At 38.0% G+C, this 26,543-nt stretch overlaps 1 protein-coding gene and 1 long non-coding RNA gene across 7 annotated transcripts in view; both read left to right on the forward strand.

The window, feature by feature from the left end:
• LOC135942763 (protein couch potato-like) overlaps positions 1-22,368 on the forward strand; it is a 70,931-nt gene extending 48,563 nt beyond the window's left edge. For 2 of the 6 annotated variants that reach the window (XM_065489105.1, XM_065489181.1), the window contains exons 3-12: positions 7,178-7,255; positions 8,002-8,055; positions 8,403-8,465; positions 9,381-9,597; positions 9,713-9,742; positions 10,790-10,947; positions 13,607-13,642; positions 14,473-14,717; positions 17,069-17,246; positions 18,241-22,368. In XM_065489105.1, coding sequence (XP_065345177.1) covers positions 7,178-7,255; positions 8,002-8,055; positions 8,403-8,465; positions 9,381-9,597; positions 9,713-9,742; positions 10,790-10,947; positions 13,607-13,642; positions 14,473-14,717; positions 17,069-17,246; positions 18,241-18,282 — 1,101 coding nt within the window. In that variant the 3' untranslated portion in view covers positions 18,283-22,368. Of the gene's footprint in view, positions 1-7,177; positions 7,256-8,001; positions 8,056-8,402; positions 8,466-9,380; positions 9,598-9,712; positions 9,743-10,789; positions 10,948-13,606; positions 13,643-14,472; positions 14,718-14,987; positions 15,046-17,068; positions 17,247-18,240 lie in introns of those variants that run through there. The other 4 variants (XM_065489413.1, XM_065489490.1, XM_065489337.1 and 1 more) reach the window with 4 other exon arrangements.
• Positions 22,369-23,874: 1,506 nt separating this feature from the next.
• The window catches only part of LOC135947769 (uncharacterized), a 130,410-nt gene continuing 127,741 nt past the window's right edge, over positions 23,875-26,543 (forward strand). The window contains exon 1 of the long non-coding RNA XR_010575711.1: positions 23,875-24,348. This is a non-coding gene — a long non-coding RNA (uncharacterized LOC135947769). The remainder of the gene's footprint in view (positions 24,349-26,543) is intronic.

Here is a 26,543-nt window from a genome sequence, read left to right on the forward strand (position 1 = left end):
GAGGCGTTGACCTACCATAAATAAAGGGAACTACATATTCCTTTGACTAAAATCGCCTTCTTTTTTTATTAAAAACATTAAATAATAACGGAACAATCCCTTAAAGTTTAACTCGAGGTAATACCGATTGTTAATTATTGTTTTGTTGAAACTTAAAAAATACGAATATGTTTTTTATACATAACTGTTTGCAAAAAATTAATTTGTGGCCCCAGGCAAAGTTCAGTGCCTTCCTTTAAGTTTGTTTACAATCTTGAAAAATCGGACATTCCTCTCGATTGAGAGAGTAGGCATTGTGCCCGATAAAGGGCAGTAAACTCGGCTCTGTTTGTGGAGAAACGCGCACACAACTAAGTAAGACTAATTGCATTTTATCCGCGGAATCAGCGGCCGCGCGGCGGAGCGTGATGGTCGAACAAATCTTACTGTCCGCCGGCCGGCCTTGTTCTTAATTGCCTAAATACCAGGTGCATTCATTTCGGTAGGCAAACATGGAAGAGGTGTGAATGGTCACTGCAGATGCCGTAACTGTAACCGCGCCGTTCTCGACACACAGTTAGCGCGCATCTCGGTTCCACTCCGCTTGCACTTCCGAGTCATCCACCCAAGGAGCAATTTATTATTAAAGCAATAGCAGTTGGGGCCATTCGGTTAGAATATGGATCGAATTGCACGAGTAACGGTTGTTTAGGGGGAAGTGGAAAGCGTCTAGAAACCATATTATGCCAAATTTACTTAAACCCCAAATAAATGAATTAAAAAAAGGTTTTTTGAACCGTGAAAAGAATTTTTATTTGTGAAAATGATTTAAGTAAATTGAAAATTCCAGTTTACTCGCAAGAGAATTTATGGAATTTAGACTAGATTGGTAGCGAAGTTTTTAAAATTAACTAAATAGGAAATAAATCTCTTGCTGGACTATTTTTTTCCTCCAAAATTGTACGAGCATTGGAATAATTAAAAAAAATGAACCAAGAGAAATCTTGCAAAATTTATTTAGCACTATGATTTTTATCGAAAATTCGGTTAAAACATGATTAACAGAAATGTCCTGCACAATCAATGACCAAAACTAGACGAAGAGCAGGAATTTCTGAAGAAATGCGGATAATTTATATCTAATATTTTTTACTTCTATTTTTTAAATTTATCATGGAAAAACGTATTTAAAAACTAATATTTTTTGTTTGCGAGACTGATACTCTCGGAAAACGTGATTTCCTTTGAAGTATCTCTTATTAGAACAGTAGTAGCCTTTTTCAATTTCCCAGAATTCACCAAAGGGTTTTCGTAAGTTGTAAGAGCCTCCGGCGTTAAAAGAGAAGCAGCAGGCTTGACGGATTGCCAACTCAACTCACATGTTAATTTAAATTCAGCCCCGGGGCTGGAAAAGCAAGACGCGTGCTTGTTTGGATGCGGCGGGGAGTCGCCCCAAGGACCGAAACTTGGCTCATTCACGAGTGAGCGTGTGTGCCACCGTCAGAGGAGCCGATTCCTCGGCAGCGGGGGTGCATTCGCAATGACCCTGCTAATAGAGTAATGAATATCGATCCAACGAGACGCACGCCCTTCCCCGTGCACTACGAACAGCCAAACACGAATTATGCATCGCGACGCACGGCCTCGCTTCTAATTATGCAAAACGCCGTTCTACACGATAATTTCGCCGCGGTGCGCAGGCAGATTAGTCTGATTCATTAATTCAAATTCGTTGGTTTTGTGAAAAATTTGAATTTTAATCAGTCTTTTTGGGTCGGAGAAAAAAATTACCATTTCTTTTGAGCTTGATTAATTGGGCTCCCTAGAAAAGAAATCATTCTTTATATTTTTCTTTATAAAGCACAAAATGATCTGGTTATAGCAATCAATTTTGAGGAGAAAAATCGGTAACTAATAGGTTGCTTAAAGTTCTGCATTTTCTATTTATTTTGCCAATGCATTAAGTAAAAAATCCGCGTGTTTCTTTTCCACATGAGTGATAGTTAAACGATTTACACAAATTAACTGGTGAAAATGGCTGAATTTGTTTAAAACGTTGAACTTTTTATCCTGATTTTATTTGTGAACGCAGCGCCCACTGGAAGAGAGTAACTCGCTGGAATTTTGAAATGGGGGCGTGGTTCCCAGGAATATTAAACAAGGTGTAATAGCAGAAAATCGTAATATTTAATGATTATATCAGTAAAAATTTTAAACTATACAAATATCGACAACTTTCCAAAAAGAGGTCGAGTTTAAATATTAATAAACCAAAGAAAAATACACTATCCTTCTCACATCGTAGAGCAACACTATTTACTATTATTATTATTACAAATATAATACAAAACATAGAACTGGTCTGGCTTTCATATTGCCGCATACTGGACTTATGGCTTTATTTCCCCTCGACATTGGCGACCATCAAACAACGTGACAGAAATGACGGGCGAAAAAGTGTCGTTGCCATGGCGCTGCCTGTCTGTTTTGGTAATTAACTCGGACAAATTACCACAGCTGAATAAAAAACCGAAACCTAAACTGCTGGCCGCGTTTTAAACGAAGAATAAAAAAACGCACGAGTGAAATGCGCATACACACACATATATAGCGGTGTCACAGCAGCAGATGATGATGATCAAAGAAACAGGAAGCTGAGGGCGTTGCTTTTGTTGTGCTCGCCCGTGTTTTATTGTTTCCATATAGGACGGATTACATCAGAGCGCAAATTGCGTCGTTTCCACTTTAATAAACGCGGCGGGCGTTCTAATTTACTGGCGCAATCGCTCGCAACTTGGAATGTTAATGCGAGGCTAAGGCTTACCATTGAACATTTTTATTTTGTCTATAAGCTGAATGAGACATAAAAAAGACAAGTTTCATGATACAATTAAAGGGAGAGCATACTGAGAGTTAACTTGGAAGGAAAAGAGGAATTTGTTCCTTCGTTTGAAGTTAAATTTCAGAATTTACCAAATTTATTGAAAAATTAAATGGTTATAGTCAATGATTCTCTCAACGCGATCTACCCATCCTACGGTGTACGAATGATTGTGAGCTAAATTTCCAATCTGGCGAAAAAATCATGATTCAAGACATAGCTCGCCGCTTGATTGGTATGCAAACTTTATGGAGATGATTTTCTCAGAAATTTAAACCACAACCGTTTTTAGCTATTTCCTAAATTTAAGAGAATATTTTAGGTGAAGGAGAAAAGTTGCTTTCAGAATTTTGCAGCAGATATCCACTTTAATCGCCAATTGCATCAGAATGGTCAATGGTCGGCCTTTCCGCTTTTTCTGCCGGAACAACTGCTTTGCATAATCTCTGGGGCAAACAATCTCGATGGCAAAGCGAGCGTTTTCCTTGGCAGCGGACGTGCGAAAAAGGGTGCAATTGCGGCGGGTCGGGCGAGGCAGCTGATTAGAATGCGGGTGTTGCGGGCGGCCGCGTAATTGGCCAGAGGCAGCAGCTCGCCGCGCCGTTTAGCCGGGCACGCGTGCTGTTTTGTCGCAAACAGCACACGGCAAAGACACAATTTAATAATCGGTTGCCACAACAAATGGGTTGCCAGGCGACTTTTTCGTGATCGATCGGCAAGTCGGCGGCGGCACCTCGCACGGCGCCCGCTGGCGAAACAATCGTGCTGCCTAATGCCAGTCGCAGCGAGCACGCGGCAAAAAACGCCGCGTATAAGACGGAAGGGGCAATAAAACCGCCGCCGCCGCCTCCTTCTATCAATAACGCAAACGGTACGACGCGAATTTCTCCGTAAAGGGTTTTATTATTTTACGGCTGGATTTACAGCCCCCCGCGACTCACTGACTGAACGCTATTGAATTTATGCCTTGTATCTCTCGCTTGAAATGTACGTAAACGCGGTGGCGGCGGCACCATTCTCGTGTTTGTTTTCGCCCTGCTGGATGCGGACACGAGTGTTCCTGACGTGTTTCATGAATAGTCAATTGAACACGCCAGGCATTCCGCCACTGTAGAATGCAAATTTGCGGCCACTCAAATGTGCTGAACAACTCGGCTTAATTTGAAATTTAGGCGACAATGTTTTTATCCGAAAGAAAAAATGACAAAATTTCAGGCCATACGGTTTTACCAAGGGTGGATTTAAAAAAGTCAATGTTCAAAGCAACACAAAATTTTATCTTATTAATATAGAACCAAAGAAAATGTGCAATGTCAAATGTCAATTTAAGGTGATTTTTGACAAGGTTAATGTTAATATTAAATTAATTATCTTAGACCTTCCAAGCCTGGTTCAAAGTGAAAAAATGACCAGTCGATTTTACTTACAGAAAGCTAGATATTATTTTTATTTTACATGTCCGGCTAACTCCGGTTTTTCTGTAGATGTACGTGCTCGGCAGCATGGCTGGGCACAGCAGCGCGATTCATGCATTGTTGATTGATGCAATGAAAAAATTGTACAGAAGTTCGAGCAAGGGATACATAAATGCTCAAAATCGGTGATCTATAACTTCTTAAAATAGTGCAAGAAATCGAAATGATTATAAGGTTTCTAGATTTCCATTCGTAGTTTCATATTTTTATTTATTCAAAAATCTGCCCCTAAAATTACAGTTATATCCAGAAATTTCTCGGGGAAAATCACTAGACTCTTTATTGTCAATTTTTCTGTAGTTAAAAATTTGGTATTCCCATTTCAATATTGAAAATAAATTAACTCTGTCGTTACATTGTTGTGACTTTCCTTATTCGCATCAAAGCGGCGTGGGTAGTATGGATAATGCTCTTCCGAGAATGAATCCATGCAGAAAATGGCGCAAGGTAAAAAAGTTTCCCAGATCGATGAACCCAATTGAATTGAAAAGCCCAGTCCTAGAAGCTGGTTGTCAGAAGCGTGCTGTGTCCGAATTTTGCCAAGAATGCGCGAGAGCGAGCGGATCCCGCGAGATTGTCGAGAATTATGAAACGAGTTGCTCTATTTCCCAGCAGCAACCCGCAGGGACAGCCGGCAGCAGGAAAGTAAAAAGGGTTGGCGTTTGATCAGATTGGATCGGACGCGTATATACCAGTGCAAAGAGCAGAGATAAAATTTTAACTGCCCTGCTACGAAAAACCACTTTGTTTTGTTGCCACGGGCGCAATAAACACGCTGGCGAAGCAATAATGCACACAATAATCACGGCACACGGCTAGATTTATTTTCTGACAGTTCATGCTGTGTTTGCCGATGGAGTTTTGATGTGGAAATGCTTAATGGCTGCTCAGTTTCTTGGAAAATTGGGCGTCGATAAGGATCAGCCAGCCGGAAGTTCCAAATTTAACCACCGTGGCTCGAGGGAAAAATAAATTCAGATATCTCATTATCGCTATTTTTGGCCTCGCCAATCCGGTTTGTGTATATATTTTCGACTCAGTAAAATCGATTTGACGGCACCTTTACATAATTTAGTGGCGGACGGGGATGAAAAGGCGAATTCGTGCGCACCCCACGCTGTGCAGATGCATTCACTCGCGAGTTCTTTGGATTTTTCGTCGCCGCCGCCGCGGCACTTATCGACGTGCTCGCCAATTAACGCGATTCCGCTCGCAGCTTAGTTAATTGGACGCGGCAGCTTGCTTTCGCAGCTCTAGCTCTCATTATGCAGGCGCCCCCCCTTTGCACACACGTGCCGCCCTTAGTGTTGGTTCAGGAAAAATAAATATTTCCGCATGTTACGTGTGCTTGGATTTTGTGAGCTATTTCAACCAAGACGGATTTTTAGTCAATTTTTATTACCAATTTTAAGAAGTTAGGACACTGATCATATTTGCACCATTTCAATAAACAAAATAAGAATGGTCAATATTCCATAGTCAGAGTGCTCTATTAATGTTGTTTTCACACATTACTAATATTTAATTCTGTGAGGATTATGAACTTTTAAGTTAACGACTGGGACGAGTAGTAATATTTTTAATCCATCGCCTACAAGACGCAGATGTCTCCAAATTTAATCTTTGTTTGGCAAATCAATAGTTTAATCAGATTTCCGCTGAAAAATCCAAAAAAGGCAAAACTGTACGATTTCCCTTTCAAAATTTAGTGCCAATTTTTTACCGTATTAACACGCTGTGAATTTTTAGCAGTAGTTCCTTTTGATCTTTATGTTAACTAATTGGGATATGTAAAAAAAATTTATTGTTTAACTTAAATAAGTTTTGATCAGACTCTTTATTTACCAATAATCTGTTTAATAATCAATTTTGAAGAGAATAATCGGTTTTTAAGCGTTCAATTTTCTGCTAAGTGCCATATGCGTAAAATATAGAAGCACGGCTCTATATTATAATTAAATCAAAACTCCACTTTAACACTAATTATTTCCGCAAGAGTTAGCAAAAACAAGTGAGCAAAACACAACATAAATTTAAGCTCTATATGTAGCCATCCAACTTTTTGAGTTAATTAATTAAAGAGAAGCTTGCACGTTTTTCTTCAAAACGTGCAGCAAAATGTGGAGTATTACAATAAGAAAGAAAACAAAAATCCATGAATTTTACGTCTTTTGTGGCTTTCTTGAGCGAAATGACTGCGAGGAGAACGATTGTTCTTGATTGCTCGCAATCAAGGGAGCGCCTGACTTGCTTTCAAGTTTGGCTCAGAAAAACTGGCAGCGCGGTGTCTTTCCGACTGTAAAATCGGCGTAAAAGGGGCGATGGAAATAATTAGCAAGCGCGGCTGTAAATAATTTACAGCCTCTTCAGACGGTTTAGTGCGTCGCAAAAACACTTCGGTCCAATTTCTTCGGTCTGTTACCATTTTATTCGGGCCCGACCTATGAGACGCGAGGGCGTGGATAAAAAATTCATCGCGCCGCCGGCTCAGCCTCCGCGCGCACCAAATAAATTGCAAAGGTGCAAAAAGTCGTCTCGGTGGAAAAACGCCGCTGCTCGCTCGCTCTCTCTCCCTCTCCTTCCGGAATTTGAATACAAATCCCTCCGTTCTCTCTTTCCCTTTTCCTCGAGAAAAATGTCTAGCGCGTCCTTATAAATAATTAATGGGCGACACGGAAAACGTCCCGCGAGCTGTTTTTCCGGGAGAGTCGCATTGCAGAATATTTTCCCCGTGCGCTCTCGACATTAACATTCAGTGCTCGCTCGATTGCCAGAATATGCTGCTCTCGTTTTAATTGCTTGCAAAGTGCCAAATTTCATTGCTCCCTTGCTTGTGTTTCAGGTCCGAACGCTTTTCGTCAGCGGATTGCCGATGGACGCCAAGCCTAGGGAGTTGTACTTACTTTTCCGTGCCTATGAGGTAGGTCACAACACTTTATTCCAACAACTGCTCCGTTCAATTCCCTTAGAACAGCTTCTTTTCTCTGTTTTCTCTGCTAAATAAAAAAATTCGATCCACTCAAATTGCTTTTCTCATCCCTAATGCAATTTCTTTTATGTTCTTTATTGGTCTAATTTAATGTAATTTCTTATCAGCCTTTTTTTCAGGACTGTATTTTTAAACATCTTAATTGGATGATTTTTAGATGTTTTATCTATAGTAAAAAAAGGTTTTTATCCTTTTTTAATTTTCTTACCGTGAAAAACTGTCATTTTCATTGTTTTTTAAAATGTTTTTTTTAGAATTAATTATTTTAACTGTTTGTTTTCAATATTAACAAAATGGAACAGAGATGAAAATCACTTTTAAAAAATGCATATTTCTCCTCTAAAATCGCAGCTCTTGTGCTATAATTTTTTCCTATTGGTGGATTTAATTAGTTCAATTTCCACTGCCCAAAACACTTCAACATAAACATGGTATGGCATAAAAGTGGATACAGTTTTTTCGCATATCATTCTTTCATTTAAAAAAATACTCTCAAATAATTCTAGAAACATTTATTTCATTTAAACCACGAGCAAAAATATTTTTAATTCAATTTCAAATTATATTTAATTAATTTCTCAAAAACAATTAATTATTAAAGTAATGAAAATTCTATACTGGTTTCCAATTGCTCCGATTTGGAAATGACAATTGTTCTAATGAAATTTATCTTCCAGGGTTACGAGGGTTCATTGCTCAAAGTCACAAGCAAAAACGGGAAAACAGCGTCGGTGAGTATATGGTGTTCGCGCAAAGCAGCACTCTCTCATTATTATTAAAATTTATCTGCGGCTGTTTTCCAAACAGTTTTTCCTCGTGACAAACGACCCGCTGGGCGGCAATCAGTTTGCAAAACACGCTACGGCCGTTCCGCCGACGCCGCCGCCGCATGACGGTGCAGTAGCGGAATTTAATCAATTTCTGGCGCAATCACCAAAGCAGGCGCAAAATTATTCGTGTTTAGGAGATTGCGTTTGTCGAAAATTGTTTGGAAATTAGTCGCATGAAATGTTTATGGGCAATTTGAATTTTCATGGGAATGGTCGTTTTCTTACAAAAGCACTATTGTTTGTTCCAGCCTGTTGGTTTTGTAACATTTAGCACAAGGGCAGGGGCAGAGGCAGCGAAACAGGATCTGCAGGTAAGTAGGAAGCGATTGTGACGTTCGCGTGGGTCCTTTTGACGAAAAAACGAGAGTTCGCCGAAGCTCGGGTTTCGCACTCGTGAAATCCGATGCGCCTCTCATTCACGAGTGGACGCCAATTTCTTCCTTGTACACTGATATGTCGTAGCACGCGAAAATTTAAAATTACTTCGGACTTAAAGCGAGTTTATTTTGATTTCTAGAGGCCGAAAATAGTATTTATAGTTTAAATCCGTTTGTTTCATTGATTTGTCCGATTGATCTGGGCAAAAAAAGATGAAAAATAAATACGGTTGAGAATTTTAGGCGTTTTTAGGCTCCAAAAAATTAAATTGACAGCTTTTAATGTGGCTCAGGTGTCTAAATCAACATGATAAAAAGTCGTCTTTAATTCCCAGCCCTAAAAAATTACAATCAGATGGAAAATCAAAAAAATATGTTACAAGATTAGGTAATCCTGGTTACGCCGGTTTTGCAACGCGCAAAATTGCTCAACTAAAAAATTCGGAAAAATCATGAGTCTAATTTTTACGCATTTTATTTTAATCTAACTATCAAAAATAAATTATTATGCGACAAAAAATACAGTATGAATATTTCTTTTCGAGTGTGTGACAGAATATTTTTTAGTGAAATCATTGGCACAAGAAATTGTTTTTTCTTACAATATTTAACATATAAAGTTTTTGTAGATACATATGTTTCAAGGAAAAATTTGCAAAATTGCAGAAACGGCCGCGCTACATTTTTTTCACATAAAATGCTGGATTTTTGCGAGCATTGTCATGAGATTTAATCCGATTTTTTCTACGTTCTTTGTACGTCAAAAACTCATTTCAACGCATTCATAATTGCTTGCCGACTATGGACGTGCGTTTGCGAGCGACTGGCTGACAAGTTTTGTGCTTGCAGCAAGGAGTGCGTTTCGATCCGGACATGCCGCAGACGATCCGGCTCGAATTTGCCAAAAGCAACACCAAAGTGTCGAAACCAAAGCAACAACCGGGGGCCGTGGGCTCCGGCCCGGGGTCCCTCGGCGGCCCTGGCAGCGCCAATGCTAACTCGGCGGCCGCGGCGGCCGCCGCTGCTGCAGCGGCCTCGGCGCACCAGAGCCTGATGCTGCCTGGACGTGAGTATCAAATTTACCTCCCGCTAGTAACAAATAAAAACAACAAGCTTTTTACGCAAAACCGCCACTTTCTCTGTTCGTTTTTGGAATATTGATTTGAACTTGTACTTTTGAGGTCCACTCTTTCGACGCCCAATGCATAAATGTAAGTCACTAAGATTAACGCACACTTCACTCTTGAAACTAATCGGTGGGCTGGCTAATTTTTTTCTTTAATTGAAGAAAAAAGGTGTGGTTTTGATTCGGTTGTGCGTCACGTTGTAAAGTTGTATTATACAAGTTCCCGCACTCAATCAAATGCTTTTGATAAATTATCGACTCAATTTGGCACTACAACTGTTGCAATTCTTCTTCCGCTGCTTCTTTTTTTTAAAAAAATGGGTTCAAACAAATAGTAATCATTTTTTGCATGAAAACTTAGACGAGAGCATTTTGTTAAAACACATAGAGTAGACCCCTAATTTACCTTCCGAATTTTCAAGCATTATTTTTTGGAATGTCAACACGAATATAGAGATCACTAAAAATGTTGGGAAATATGAATATTATTTGAAATTTCCAATCTGTTAACAATTTTGATGGCATTTTGGTAGTTATATTGCCCTAAGACGAGACAAATCGTTTGATGGGCCATTTTTAGATCTTCGAAAGACTACCTAGTTTTTATTAATGTCATTTCAGCTAAAAAACGTCACAAAAATCTTAAATTACATATATGTGAAACCATATACCAATTAAAGGGGATAGATTTTACTCTACTAATTAACATATTTATATATCTTAGCAAATAATTGTATTTACCAATTATATTAATTGTTGATTTAAAAATTAATACTATATAAAATCAATAATTTAGCACCACAAAATATTTCAATCAAATGGCAAAAGCTAGTAAAAATTGGTGAAAAAATTATAGGTTACATTCTTCTTATTTATTGAAATTCTAACGTCTGATGCAAAACAAATTCGGAAGGTACATGCTGGGTATCCTTATTAGAAAAGCAGCCAATCTTCTCTTTCTCTCTCTCACTCTCTTATCTGACCCTGTCGATTAACAAAGGCAGTTGCTAGTAGCCGGATTTTTTTCCGCTCTGCGGTCACCTTTTCCTTCGAGGACTCTCTCTTTCTCTCTGTCACCGTCTCTCTGCTAGCACCTAGCGTGGAGTACTGACAGTGGCCACTCTGTTTGCAGCACTAGGAGGCCCCTTCTTCACCACCGCGGGCCCCGAGTTGTGGCCGCACCCTCTCGCGTATTCGGCAGCGGCCGCCGCGGCAGCCGCCGCAGAGCTGCCAGGCGCGGCTGCACTTCAACACGCAGCCACCTTGGTGCACCCTGCACTGCACCCTCAGGTAGTGTACCTTCCCCGCCAAACAGTCCCCACCCACCACACTGTGGCAGAATTTCGCTTTGCACCTCAATCGCCGGCGTCTTTTTGAGAATTAGTCTCAAGTTATGCAATATGCTTCGCTTTTCGGACGAGCGGGTTGCATACCCTCCGATTTCCAACATAAAAGTAAAATTAAGGAGGGATATCATTTATGAAGTGATGAAATTTTCTAAGATTGCCTGGCCAGTATTTAAATAATTTGTGCAGATTGTAAAAATATTATTTACTCATTTTAATGCTGGAAGATAATCTTGGGAAATTTTCTCATTCCATCATTCAGAGATTTATTTTGATATTTAAATCCATAAAATTTGCTACCGTTTTAATCATACCTCTGCGGGTAAAATGGAAATTTTAACCAAATTTTGACACAAAAGTGAAAGCCAAATTGTGCCACTATTCATCCTTTTGCTTTAAAGTCCCAGAATTTAGCTATTCCTTTTCTCTTATTTAGAATGTTTCTCTCTCGCTGGCTAAATTTAGCATTTCTCCTCTTTTACATCTCTTATTGGCTGAGCATAATTTTTTGTTGTTTCTTTGGCGGCAGCACGTTTTTCATTCCCCTCATCTTACCAGTGATCTATTCAAGCTCCAAAAAATAGCTAGAAGATATTAACTAAATGACTACTTGTAAAACCTAAAAATTGTGATATATTTTCAAACTCGGTCTGGTGAAAATTTCAAAATCGGGATGGACAAATAAGTCAATTTTTGCAAAATGAACCGCTAAGGCTGCTTTGCCAGTTTCGCGCGAAACCACCTGTCTCTTTTGTTGCGTGTCGAGTCGAGTAGTTTTCCGTTTCTTATTTTAACGTAAATGTGTGGATTGCTGACTAAACTGAGGGCTGATGCGAGGTGTTGTTGCCCTTGACGCAGGTGTCAGTGCGCTCTTACCTATGACCTGTTCCGGCGGCTGCGGGGCCCTCCGTTGTCGCTGCTCAGCCGGCGGGCGCACCTGTGACCTCCACGGGACCAACCCCAGTGTGCGGCGGCAGGGGTGGCCCCGCGCCACCTTCCACCCCCAGCAGGGACTCAGTAAATGTTAGTCTCACTAGAATCATATTTTTATCTCTCTTGGCTAGAGTGTATTTCCTTTTAAAAATTATTATTGTTCTGGTTATGATCATTTTTAATTAATAATCGTCCAGGCTTCAGTATTTTCTTCACATTTGGCCATGCTTATAGTTTCTGAAGGGGTTGATTTAGACGATTTCTAGAAATTGTTATATTTTTCCATGGAATTAAAAAACATGTTAAAATATTATTTTTACCTCAGCCTAATTGTAATTTTCACAGTGATAAAAACCGTACATTTTAAAGAGTCGAAAATTTAATAATTTTTTAATCAGGAATTTTTGCTATTTTTGAACCAGAAAACTTAGAAAGTTCAATGCAGTTCCGTATGTCATGTTTAAAATGTTACCTAGTTCAGGAAATACTCTCTATTCTTGACTCATGCCTCACACCCACACCCTCACCACTCACTCACCCCTGGTCACGCTGACGAGCAAGCTCATCTCGCCCCCTCACACGCCTTATAACCACCTTTATTTGCGCTCACTAACATCTATTTCTATCGTCGATCCTGGTGTTGGGGGGGGGGGGGGCGATGGGAAGGCCTGTCGCGCCAAACTGGATCTCGCAAAGTTCACATGTCGGTCTAATCAAACCCCTGAATAGCTGCCTCGAATTTTCATGTTGGAATAACGAAAGTCGCGCAAATATTGGAAATTACACCCTCCGCAATGGGAAAATAAACCAAATAAGGCACACAAATCTTGAAATTTAATATGTAATTTAGGTTAGTCAATTTTGTGAAAAAGATTCAGTTAAATTTTTCATTTTATTTTGCTTAGTAGAGCTGTGAATTTTAAACGGTGTATTTAAGCAAACTTGTCGGTTTTATTGCATTGTTTCTTACATAATTCACACGTACTAAATACTTTAAATGGGCTATTTTATGGAAAATGTTAATTTTTCTAAACATTTTCAGGGGTTTACAGTTTACGCGAAGAATTGATTTCAAACGATATATATATATATAATTATTTTTTTTGTATAAAAGAGACAGGTAATCTACCAAGATAGCTACATCTTGAAAAATAGTGAGCGTTATTTGAACCAATTTGAATCAAAAATGTAAAATAAATTTAAAACTCTTGAATTGAGAAAAATTCAAAGTTTTGACTCCTGATAATTTTACTACTTTCCGTCATATGTTATTAGATGTAATTTTTCAAAATTTGCAGTAGTTGCGACATTAATTTTAAAAAATGCTTACAAAATGTGAAAATTTGCTATGAAATTGAGCTTTATATACGCACAAAAATTCCTCAGATTGAAATACAGGTTATTTTTTGGGGGCTAGAAAATCACTTTCGAATATAGAAAATACAATCTTAAATAATTACATTTGGATAGACAAAAAATATGCACCATTCAATTGAATTTAAGCCGACAGAAAACCGCATGATTCGAAAGGGGATTCATTTAATGGTTAATTCCATGACGATTGGAAGCTCAGAAAAAAATTGTCAACCGTCTAAAATTCACAGCTGATAACGATCGTTTTTAATGCCTGGGGATTCCGAATCATCTAAGTTTTGGATTTTATTTTGCAGTGGATGAGGACACAGATGGCTTTGCAGTACGAGAACGTGCGAGATAGTTTTTCTTTCTTAGCTTCCCATCCTTGTTACAAATTTATAAATTCAGGCGGTAAATTGACCCAAAAGACTGACCACTGGTTTTTTTGCGGAAATATCTGGATCCTATTTTTTACTGTTGTGTTTGGAATAATGAAAACCCCTATGTTTGCTTTATTTATAAATTTTGTATTTTATCACACATTTTAGACGCTTAAAACCACTTTAAAAATATTAATTACTATGTATATATATTTATATAAATATCTATATAGCATATACATATGTAGTTGTACGCCGTTGGCGTTTAATATATAAATAAAGCGAAATATAAGTTACTAATTTTGAGCATATTTTAAATCAAAAGATCCGTTTCAGATTATTATACAAATTTTCGTCGAATTATCAAATCTCACATCATTAAAATTTTTAGTCACTGTTTTTCCGTCACTTATGCGTTTTGATATTTTAATAAGCTGTGATTTCGACTCTTAAATGAAAAAAATATTGCAATGAAATTGTTGAATATTTTAGAATATCTTTGTTTTAATATTTCTTAGACTTAAAAATTTTCGTACTTCTAACATAAAATTCATGTAAATTTATGTTATTTGGGATTTTTGCCTTTTTAAATTCCCCCGCAAAAAAACCAGACGGACAAAACTTGAGTTTAAGAAAAAAATTGAGCCTTTTTCCTCCTATTAAGATTGCAAGTTTTCGTGTTCGTTGCGAGATCCAGTCAAGCTGACCCCCTTAAACGCATTGCGCCCCTGCATATAAACAGTTAACTCTGCGCCGATTTCAGCCCGGCAATCATTAGTCAGTTTTGGTGATACTTTCAGCAACCGCTCTCGATTCCTCACCCGACGGCAGCCCTGAGCTCGATGCACGCCAACTCCATGCCCCATTTTCTGCCCTCGCCAGCTCTTGCCTCCCCCGTGGGCTCCACGTGCTCCCAACCGGGTGCTAACAACGGCCCGGCGCAATGCAACAACAACGGCGCTAACAACGCACCATGCTCGACCCTCTTTGTCGCCAACCTCGGCCAGTTTGTCTCCGAACACGAGCTCAAGGAAATCTTCGGAAGGTGAGCGGCCAAAATTTTGCCCTCTCGTCTCTACTCTTTCTATCCGCGCGGCCCTCTTTGCCGACCTCTCTCGCTCTCAAATGCATGGGGGTGGGCGTTGACTTTCGTTTGGTGTGCGAACGATCAGTGTCAGAAGCAGGTGCAAGGGATTGATAAGCGAGTTCGATTTTCCTTTTCTCTTTTTCTCTCTCTGTGTATTGCCATATTATGATATATGATTTGTCGTCGACGCACGAAATTGCTGAGTAATTATTTTCGTTTATTATTCAGCAGAGGGGCAAATGTTCTGCAGACTGTCCGCCACCCAAGCTACTAAAACATGCCCGCCGTAAGTAGGAGCCGCCCTTTCTATTCAGACCAAACAACAAACAGTGCATCCATATTCATTCCTTTCACAATATCAAATACTGAATATTATTTGATTTGCATTTTGTGCCATGACTAGTCAGTGTGCACCTCGACGTCCGACTTTTACATCCTCTGACAGACCCACACCACCCTCTACCCTAATTTTTGCCTGGGTTTGCAGTTTTCCGTTCGATTTTTTCAACGAGCGGATATTTCTGGCTAAAAACTGCGAGAAAAGTCTAGTTCCTTTTCACCTAAATTTTCTCTTAGAATCACGAGATTGTGTTGTTTAAAAAATTAGAGAGTTAAATTTAAAATGGTTAGGGCATTATTGGTTTACAGTAATTTTTGGTTATTAAAAATCAAACCTTCACTAAATAATTTGACGAAACAAATAGTTTGGTTCATCATACAACTTAAATGAGAAATGTTTCAAAATAAAATATAATTTAACACTAACGCAATATTGCACATTGATCAAGAATTACGATTGTCGTTTTAACTGTTCTAAAGAGGGAGAAAACCACAGTTACTAATTGCGACCAATCGATTACAAATGGTCAAATAAATAAGTACTGACATTGTTTTAAGTAGTTCTTAGCGTCTTTGATCAGTACAAGAAATACCAAATTTATAAATAACTCCGAACTGATAAAGTTTTAATGATTGTCCAACCGTGGAAAGTGGGATTTATCTGTTAATTATTCCAAAATTTGTTGCAAAAGAGTCTGGCTATTTTCATTGAGTTCCGGAAAGATCGCAATGCAGAGCCAGAAAATTCAGTCTGCAAAAATTTACTCGAAATTACTTTTTTGATCGAGCACCGAATGAAATCATTTTCCAAATTGCGTTATTAAGGTTCAAGTCGGTTGAAACAAAAAAGATTATTGCTTACTTTTGAGCCTTTCGAGTAAATCACAAATAAAAGTAGTCAGAGCAGAAAATCAATGGCCTCCATTTGAAGTTTCCAGATAATCAAACGAAAGAACCTCTTGTTGTTCCACCGGCGTTCTTTATTGGCTGCGTTCGTGCACGGAGAAGTCGTGCGTGTTGCAGATATTGCTCAAACGACGTCCGACTAAATAATAAAATCTGCCGTTCGTGCTGGTTCGCGCCGCCAACCAGAAATAAACTGCCTTTACTTTTTCTCTCTACTTATTCCGCGCGTCGTACTTGGAAACTTCATGATCCGCTCGGCGCGGTGATTTTTTCCTCGAACATGACAAGCAATCGCAATTTCCTGCCTCTATTTATTTTCTTGTTTTCATGTAAAATTGTTATCCAATTCCCTCTCGCCCCCTCACGCGAAGGCATCGCGACTGCTGTCATTTTATCATTGAAACACACCTACACCGCCATTGCAGCAAATAATGTGTCTATATGGTCAAACAACTAATTAGCATCGAACACCCTCGTGTTTCCCACCCACCCCCGAGCCCTTGCATCGCCAGAGAGCCGAAACAAAGCACGATATTAATTACCCCCTGCCTGCCCCTCCACCCACTCTGCTATGTTTCTCTCTTTCTTTTTTCTTTCTCTCTCTCTCTCTCTCTCTCTCTCTCTCTCTCTCTCTCTTTGTATCATTATATGAACCAACCCTTGCACCAGCAGCGCAAATCATTATTTCTCTCTCTCTCTTTCTATCTTTTTCCCTCTTTGCTCTTATTGTGTTTCTGTACAAACAACAATAATTTTTCGCATTGTTTGCCCGATTACGACCAGAGAGAGCACTTACTGCGCGTGCTGCACACACAGAGACATTCGTTTTTCCCCTCTCTGGCAGTAAGTGCAGGAACGATTCTCTCCTTTTGGTCGCACTCGAACAGACTCTTTTCGCACACCCGAACTGCACGGAACGGCAAAAAGGAACCTAATTTGAACAATCAACCTCGACGAACCTCCATTGAATTAAATAATTTATCAAATAAAAAAACCCTGACAGTTGCACTTCTTGAACTTGTTCTCCATTGATGCGTGGACTAAAATTTTTATTCCTTCCATAGCTTCCCTGGGTTCAGTCGCCTGCGGATGCACATCAAAGGTGGCTCGCCGGTGGCCTTCGTTGAGTATGGCGACGTGAAGTGTGCGTCGCAGGCCATGTCGGCTCTGCAAGGCTCATTTCTGATCTCGTCCGACCGCGGGGCCATGCGTATCGAGTACGCGAAGACCAAAATGGCTGAGGTAATAAATACCTCAGGAAATAATATTTTTACTTTATTTAATTTATATATTTATTTTGTTAACATCTCATAACTTAAATATAAGTTTTAAAGGCTCAAATTCGTAACCCTCGTTCACCTGCATTTAATATACAACAACTTGGGCTGTAATATGTATAAGATAGACATAACATTCTTTTTTCTGAGCTTTCAATCAAATGAACATGAGTATCAATCATACTTCAAATCATATAAAACCAACATAAATTGACAAAATCGTCTAAAATCCACTTATCGGATCAAAATTCTGTGTTCTAGCTTCCTAATTAATTTTATTTTCAAGATAAATAGTTTTTTTATAATATAAAAACAAACAAAAATCAAATGATCTAAATATGGTTTCTAAAATTGTTAGAAAGTTTGTGATTTTAAAGTGAGAATAAACAAAGACATAGAAAGTTAATTGATTTTAAATTTGTCTAATAAAATAAGCTCTACATAAAATATTTTTGAAATACGTAATGCTTTCCAGCTGTCACATTTTCGTAATTTGGTGAAGGAAAGTACCGTTTTTTCAATTCTCTTGTGTTTCATCTGGACAAACTAATACTTTTAGCTGGTTATAAAGATATTTTGATAACGTCATCCTTTTACGAAAATGACGAAATTTTGGCAGTTTTATAAGGAAAACTGTGTTAAGCAAGTGTCAAATACGTGTGAATTTGTCAGAAAAACAGCAAAATCGGATTAGAAACCTTTAAAAACCAAACATTTTGCTTTAAAATCGAAATGGTCATTTCTTTTAAATACGTCAAAAATTCATTGCCCTTTTTCTGGTCACTAAGTTGATTTTTAGTCAAAACTATAATAATTTTCCAATCACTGATTTTTTGTCTAAAATATTTTTTCATGATTTTAACCCTTTAAAAAATATATATCGTTTCCCTATTTTATAAACATTATCATTTGACGCTTATGGATCTGAAATTTCTCATACTGTATTTTCACGATTGCAGGGAGGTGGAAAGAACGAAGAGTTCATTGGTCATCTTATATGAATATTGCAAGCGATATCAAAATAACCAACGGTGCCCTTCTTGAAAAATTCCTGCGCGCCCAGAGCAGCAGCGACTCGTCGTCATTTAGGCCTGCAGCAGCAATACACATTACATACAAAAAGAAACAAGCAAAAATAAGAAGCGCGGAAAAATCGCGCATTTCAATTATACGTGTAGAAAGAAAATTGGAAATCTCGACCTGTGCCCTTTTCTGGTAGCCCTTCGAGCTGAACCCTATCTCCTCAAATGCCGGATAAAAAAAAACAATTGTGATGATGACAGAGAGGAAATGATTGCTGAATTGATTGTGATCGTTATTTTTCCATCCTTGATTGCATTTAGTACCGAAAACGCACATTCCACTGATGAAAGATGTAAGTTATTATTGTAATAAGACATGTGACTCAAGCATAATTTTAATAACGATAGAGAGCAGCCGTCTGTCATCAGAATTGAGTTTGAAAAGTCGTTCTCACCAAAGAAAGAAAGAAATCAGAGTTGATTTTCATACTTGCCTTGCCCCCAGATTATTATAGAAGCAGACAATCTACGAGCGGAATTACAAAGAACAAAAAAGACGAAAACATATCCGGAACAAAGCTGAACGAAACATATCACAACTATCTGTCCTTTTTTCGACTAATTGCCTTCTATTTGCGATGTGAAAACTACTCGATTTATTGTCGTACTTGTCAAATGATCTTGAAACCAAATTGATTCGAGCTAGTAGCGAGGGTGCGGCCGGCACCAGGTGTCCCCCGCCACCCTCGATAATTATGTGAATTCCTCTTTTTATATATACACTTGGACGCTCGCGCGCGTCAAGTACTTTTAAGTGATTTATTTCGCCGTCGTCGTCGTTTTAAGTTATTGAATTTTGTTCCGCCCTTCGGAATCGTACATTATACACTATAATATTTATCCTCTTTGATTTATAATAACTGTTAGGGGTGATTTATACACACTCTCAAAAACCAAGGGTACTTGATGATGTGGTAGATATGAAAATACTTTAACAAAGTAAGCAAATGTGGCTTAACAATACATATCGAATATTAAAACTTGTGACTTAAATTTTCGACTCACACAAAAATTCAAGATACAAAATTCGCGTAAGTTGATAGACTAACTTGTAAACTGCTCTTCACACGATTAAAGTAAGAGGGTGGAACTAATCGGGTCGTTACAAGGGTGGAGAGTCAGGGAGCCGGACGGACGGGCGGCGTGTTTCGCTGCGGCCTCCAACTGCGAAATCAGACTGACATCGCACGCGCCGTTTTAACTCTTATGTGTAACCTCAATCGTGTAGCAAGACGAGAATTTGCAACTAACTGAAGCAGTTTTCGGCCGCCGCCGCGACACGCACCCACCGCCGGCTGGGTTGATTGTGTATAAAAAATGCAGCGTAGTCAGTCGACAGCCAGTTTTTTTAGCGAACAAAGTTTAACTCAAAGCAACAGCAGAGTAGAAACAAGAATAACGCAGTCAATGAGCAGCAGAGGATTTAAAGTTAGGGTATTTGATGTGTACATTAATTAGCCTGGCTCTTTTAAGGACATATACCTTTAAAATTTAAGTGTAAAAAGCTACAAGAAAGAAAGAAAGAAAGAAAGTAAACCATCAACTTGTTTGTGTGTTTCATGGTTGCTATATGATAAATTATTAAACAAACAAAAAAGATGAACCTACCAGAAAGACGCGTAATAATAAGTAGTTGTTTGCTGATGAAAATGTTGGAGCGAAGAAGGTTTGTTTTTTACCACTTGGGTTGATTGGCGCCAAATTTTCTCATGTATGTCGATAAAATATAATTTGAAATGTGAGGCTAAAATTCTGCTAAACCTAAGTGCCGCTGGAATTTTTGGAATATTCACAGCGTAACACAAAGAGATGAACTTTTGTTTCATGGCCGCCGATGTTTAGGACACACACTGTTTGTTGTACCTTAATTGCGGATTGTGTATGGTTTTAAAAGCATGACCAAGAAAAGAAAAATTAAGCTAAAAATTAGTAAACAATTGATTGCTACCCTGAGCAGCGATGACGTCACAATAAGACCACTCTCTTTGTCTAACACGGCAGCTGATAATAAAAAAACTACCAACACGACACTCTGATTTACAGAAAATTAGCTCCACATAAAAATTATATTTTTGACGTTCTTGTTGTAATTCAATGTCGAATCGGTCCCCCATTCAGGTTGACCCAAGTAATAAAAAATGCATCTTGCAACATTCCGTCCATGCCGATAAGGAAACGTTGAAACTTTTGTGTATTACTTAACTAGTGTGTAACTCGTAATATTGATACGCATTATACCTAATTATAACACTGCTGCGATTGTAGATCGAAATTGGGAAGATTGTAAACACTATGTCGCGAGACTTTCTAATGGGCAAAACGATGCATGAACTCTCGAGTTGTGTTGATTGCTGTTCACAGTGCGTCTTTTGCGTGAATGGTGAGCGACGCATAGAAAAAAACAGTAGCTCTGTTGTACTAAATGAATTATAATACCAAGAAGAAAAAGCTCAAAACTATGGAAGCTTAGCGCGTGCGAAAACCAGTTTTTCGTCGGCGAACAAAACCGAACATATCAATGATGAACCTTATATGAAAAAATGCGATTTTTAGAATTAACTACTATCTCGTCTTGATTCGCTGAACGTTTTTCGGGGAATAGCAGTGAGCGAAAGTCGACTGGTTTAGGACGAGGGAATTGAAGTGGTCGGCTGAAAAGAAAAATGAATCGTGCATATCTCAAAAAATGTATTTTTCGCGGAATTTCAAGTCCAGCCTTGTAAACCAGAGGATTTTTGAGCCGTTTTTGCCGCTCCAAAACGCAAACCGTCTGCTGGAAAATTGAGTCATATCAGATTACATGCCTTGAAGAGAAATACACGCAAACATTGTAACATATTATAATATTTATACACACAAAACATTTTAAGCGAAATTTTCAACTCCTCTATTTCTGATTAGAACCAGATTGGAGCTTTTTAGATTGTTTTCTCAAACAAAAACACCATCCAATCAAACATATCACGGAAAAATCAAAGTTCCCTGCAAAGATAACTTATTTAGCATGAAAAGATCTCATTTGCCTCTTGGAGGGGTGTATAATTTTTTTCTTTCCTCCAAAGTGTTTCTCCTGCGTAACTCGGACTCGAGGAGTGTTAGTCAGAAAGTAGACGAACCTACCAAAGTAGCTGGAAAAACGCGAGATGAATGTGAAGACGAAGCTTTTGTAGCGTAACCTCCACTAATTTCGATACGGAAACAGCAGAGTGTAAAATTAGTGAGTTACCGAAGCAAACAGCAAAACTTGTGTATTGTGTGCCTCTTTCTTAACAAAAAAACTACAATGCGAGAATATATTATACATAAAACCTCTAAAGCATAAGCGAAACTGATCCTTTCTATTAAGCAACGTAGTGATGAGTTCTAGGCGCAGAAAATAAAATTAAAACAGCTGAGCCCATAAGGAAGAGTTGTCATGTAGCTCGCGCGAATTGAAAAAAAAAAATGAAAATCAGATTTCGTCTCACGGTGGCTTTTGCGTTCGTTTCTTACATTAGGAGTGTGTTTCGTGTGTGCGTGTCCCTGATGCAGAATCGTAATGCGGTTAAATATTATTAAATTATTATTGTGAATGTATCTTAGGGAAATCGTCATCGGTTCACTTGTTACAAGAGCGGGTAAATGATTGTCCCGAGATTGCATACACAAACATTTTACTATGTATTGAGACCAAATTTTAACCAAAAATTTATACATTGTAAAGGTTAATTACAGCCTCTATTTCACTATCGACTATTATCGTTCTAATCGAGAGTAATGGTTTTTGAGTTCCCTTTTTGATGTTTGTACTGTATAAAAATTGAAAACAGTTCTTATCTTAATTATCATTCATTCTGGTTATTATTATTATTAAAGCTAGTCTGTATACCGATTTCACTTGTTAATTCAATCTCAATCTGCTAATGATTATCTAATCTAATATTTAATGATTAAAATTAATGATGTCTGCTATTGAGGATTGTAATATACATATAGCTATAATATATATATTGAAATAAAAACCTGCCCGACGTTGTTTTCTTTCAAACAACTCACCAGCTAGTATGCACTTTGTGCTAAGTTGCAAAAAGAGCTCTGCGATGAAAAGGCCGATATGCTGCTCTCTGCGTCTCGACGAGTGGGTGTGTACTAATCATGCCGCTTTCTTTGCTGATTGTAAAGCAAAGTGCATAAATCAGACCATTCTCGTTTGTATTTTTAGAATTACATTTTTTCAGTTTCTCAATTTTTGCAACTTGATTATCTCATTTTAGAGATTTTTATTTATAAAAATATAAAAATTGTTTGAAACGCTATAAGTCTAATCAATTTAGAAGAGAATAACCAGCTTTTGGTCTCATCAAATACCAAGTTGCTCCGAAAATATTTTCCAGCATGCAGTTTAAATAAAATAAGCTTGGAAATAGAAAAACCAATGTCTCTCGCTCTCTTCTATTGATACAAAAGCATCGATTCAACAGAACTCAAATATCCAAATTTAAAATATTAATAAAAAATTCTATGATCTCCTATATTGTGTAACCTTTTTAATTTTCCTACCCATAAAAGCAAATAATAGAAAATTTACTACCTCCAACCACTAATTTTCCTTTATATGTTTTAAATATTAAGCCTAATTTAGTTTCAAAATTTAAGTTTATTATGGGCTGACAGGGCAACTCTGCCCCAAATCAGCACACATCCATAAAGTAATGATACAATTATGTAGGAACAACATTTGGAAGGAAGTAATTAATGGTAGCTTGAGAATAATTTAGTAAAAACTACAAATCACATTATACATATCAGATTACTAATATGCTTTTATCAAAGGAAATGAATTGAGAAAGAGCACCAGTTTAGGCAAACACCGTGTGAAACTTAAATCGGGAGATTAAAGCCGAAATGGGCCTAAACTACATTATTTAAATTCTTAAACAAAGTTGTATTTTACATTCAACTTATAATAATATGCGCCCTACATAGCGTTCGAAACTGTGCCGCAGAGCAGGCTTTCAGCACGGGTGGCCTATCGTTGCGCTGTATCACTACATGAAAACCAAAATAAAAAATATAAATAATAAAGCAAGAAAAGTTAAAATTTTGATATCAATGAGTTGGGAAAATCAGAGGAAAATTGGTCTCATTGAATTCAATATAGGGTAAAGGTTAAAATTATCTATCACAAATGAAAAGCCCTAATCTATAGATATAAAATTGATTTTTAATTGTGTTGAATGGTACAAGAATTTATATGAAAGAACACCCTTATTTGACGCTTGAAAATGTTTCTCTTTTTATGACAAAAATCAGAAGAGGTAGCAAATAATTGCGAATCAAGCGCTGTATCGATTTGGCGAGAAAACCAAAGGGGTAGCGTGGGTGAAATCATCTTCTGCGCCCTGGACGCATTGAGCGGCACTACCCGACTCGGGGGTTGGCCACCAGGTGGCGGGGGTGGGATGTCTGCACGGGCAGGACCTCTGCTGAGCGCTTGAAAAATTCAAAGGCGATGCGCGCGGAAAGCTGTAACTCGGCGGCGAGGCCTGCAAAGTAAAGCAGCAGCGCACCACACACATCCGCAGCATCCGTGGCAGTGGCTGGTGCCGGACTGTTGTCGCTCTAGCTCTGGATTTTGCCTATTTCTGTAAAAAAAGTGTTTGCATCTCCAACTCTTCCGGCGGCTGACAGTGCGCAAATTTCGCTGACTAAGGCAAGAATTATCAATCACTCTTGGTGTTTATTGTTATGCTAATCGGTGACAACAAAAGCCGGCTGCCCTTCATTGTGTGAAGCGCGGCTCCATCGGGCTTCGACACCACGGTTGAACAGGCGTGAAATTAAAAAGTAAAAAAAACACTCCAATAATAAGAAAGACTGTTTTTCAAGGACAGATATTTCTCTATTTACTGCTACGAGCTGCATAGTGAAAAACCGTGGACAATTTTCGCACCGAAACAAAGGGGCGAGAAGCAGACGATTGCAAAGCAACACATTAGGAAACAGGTAGGCTAAATTTTGTACATATTTCCTTCTCAACGCTGTTTCCTCTCTTAGAATGTATGAAAAGAACAGGCAGACGAATTTTTAACTGGCCAAGAAAAATTTAATTGCTCGCGGGCTTTGATGAGAGATAGTTGAATTTTGAATCTAATTAATTTATTGGGTTGTGAGTTTAGGATCGCTGTTTTCGCAAAAAGGTCGTCTATTTAAAAAAAAACCTCTTGCATTCCATAGAAACGAACAAGGCGTGATCGAATTCTTCCATTTTGTAAATTGTGTGAATTATTTAAAAATTATATGAGAAAAGCAATATTTCATTTGCTAAATTTTCCCCCGAATAAATAAAAACTGAAAAAATATGTCTAAAAAAGCAAAGAAATCAACTTTCACGCGCGAAAAAATATTCGACTGGAAACCGATCATAAATAAGCACCAGCCGTTAATTCTTCTGAATTGTCTGGACGTTCAAAGATTCTAAACAAATATTCTTCTTAAAAAAATTTTAGGCTAACAAAATTCCACCCAAATAGTTGAAAATAGTTGCTAATTAAGAAAAACTTTTATGACATAAATAACACTTAATTATGTACTCTTAGCTGATTAGATGGTTAGAAAAAAACGATTTTAACGCATTTCAAAATTATTGTTCTGCAAAAAAAACATGATAATTGAAAACATATTGTAGATTCATGGAAAATCAATCTAAGGAAATTGAACTGAAAATATCCCCTAACTGATCCAATTAAACCTATTCAAGCACTAAAGCCTTGAAGAAAAGCGTATAGGGTTTTAATATCAAGCACGATATCCACTTGTAAGGCTGTCAAATCAAAAAGCGAGTTTTTTCTCTCCACACAGCGCTCCTTCGCAGCATAAATTGTATATTGGCTGTGAGAAGGGCAGCAGACATAATAAAGCGTGTGTGTCTTCACAATCGAGCCTCATCTCGTCCCGCACTCTTTGCTTTTTCACTCTCTGCTTTGGCTTTGACACAACAAAGCGACCCTCGGACGCATATCGCGTAATAAAATTATGACAACAATATCTGCGTCATTACTGCCGCGCGGCTAATGTTGTTACAGTCTCTTTCTCTCTGGCGCGCGGCTGGGCGGACGGGTGCATGGCTCATCAAAAAATATACGTGATAAGGGTACATTCCCACTCTCAGCCTTTTGTGTTTCACGATTTGATATTTGACTGGATATTAATTTAACTTTCAAAAGCATTTTGATGATGTTTTAAAATTGCAGGGGTGGCGCAAATTAAAATGTAATTTAATATTCTTTGCAGCGGCTGCTGTTGGAGTATATGCACAGAGTGCGGGCCTGTTGTCGTGTGTTTACTAGCAGGTTGTTTAGTACGATTTTATCATCAATTTCATAAAAAGAGGCTGGGATAAATGTCAAACGAAGTTTTGTGTTAAAGTGGCAACAATTGAAATCAGTTTGGATTGTTGATTACAATTAGCAGTTGATCAAATTGTTAGTTAGAATAAAAATCTGTTCAAAGTGCAATAACAAAAAATCAAACCAGGACCGAGTTCAGATTTTGGAATATAATATTTTAAAAAATGAAACAGTTTATCAATGATTTTTCACTTTATTTCGCCTCCTCTCGTCGCGATCGATCCAAAGGTGTGCGAATTATGAGCTTATTTCCCTTTTGTTGAAATAAATTATGATTTTCAAAGAGGATAGACTGTGCTCACCGCTTCATCAGCAAGCAAATTTTGGAGTAAATTTTCTAAAATATTTAACCGACAACGTATTCCGTATTTTCAGAGCATTATTTAGATAAAAATTACTCTGCAGTTCTCAAGGATCCATGAATTCGAAATGAAAAAATTATTTTAAAATGCTGTGAAAATAATTTAAAATTTATCAGAGATGCGGGATTTTGCGGTAAATTTAGATTGTTCAAATAGACTTAGTTAGTTGGAATGTCATTAATTTACAATAAAATAGATTAAAAATTTATTTAAATCAGTCCATGGCAATATAAGGAATATTAATTAGGGCAGATGCTATATCCAGCAGCGCGGATCAATTTATAATCAACACATCGCTGACAATGAGAGAATGATGTGTGCAGGTGCTCTCTCCTATTTAAGAGGTTTGCGGTGGTGTGTTCGTGTGTAATCCTCTTTGGCACACCCATATACTATTCCTGAATGGACATGTACGGCGCGCAGCTCGCTA

The sequence above is a fragment of the Cloeon dipterum genome, chromosome 1, assembly GCF_949628265.1.
Source record: "Cloeon dipterum chromosome 1, ieCloDipt1.1, whole genome shotgun sequence".
NCBI classification, from domain to species: domain Eukaryota; kingdom Metazoa; phylum Arthropoda; class Insecta; order Ephemeroptera; family Baetidae; genus Cloeon; species Cloeon dipterum.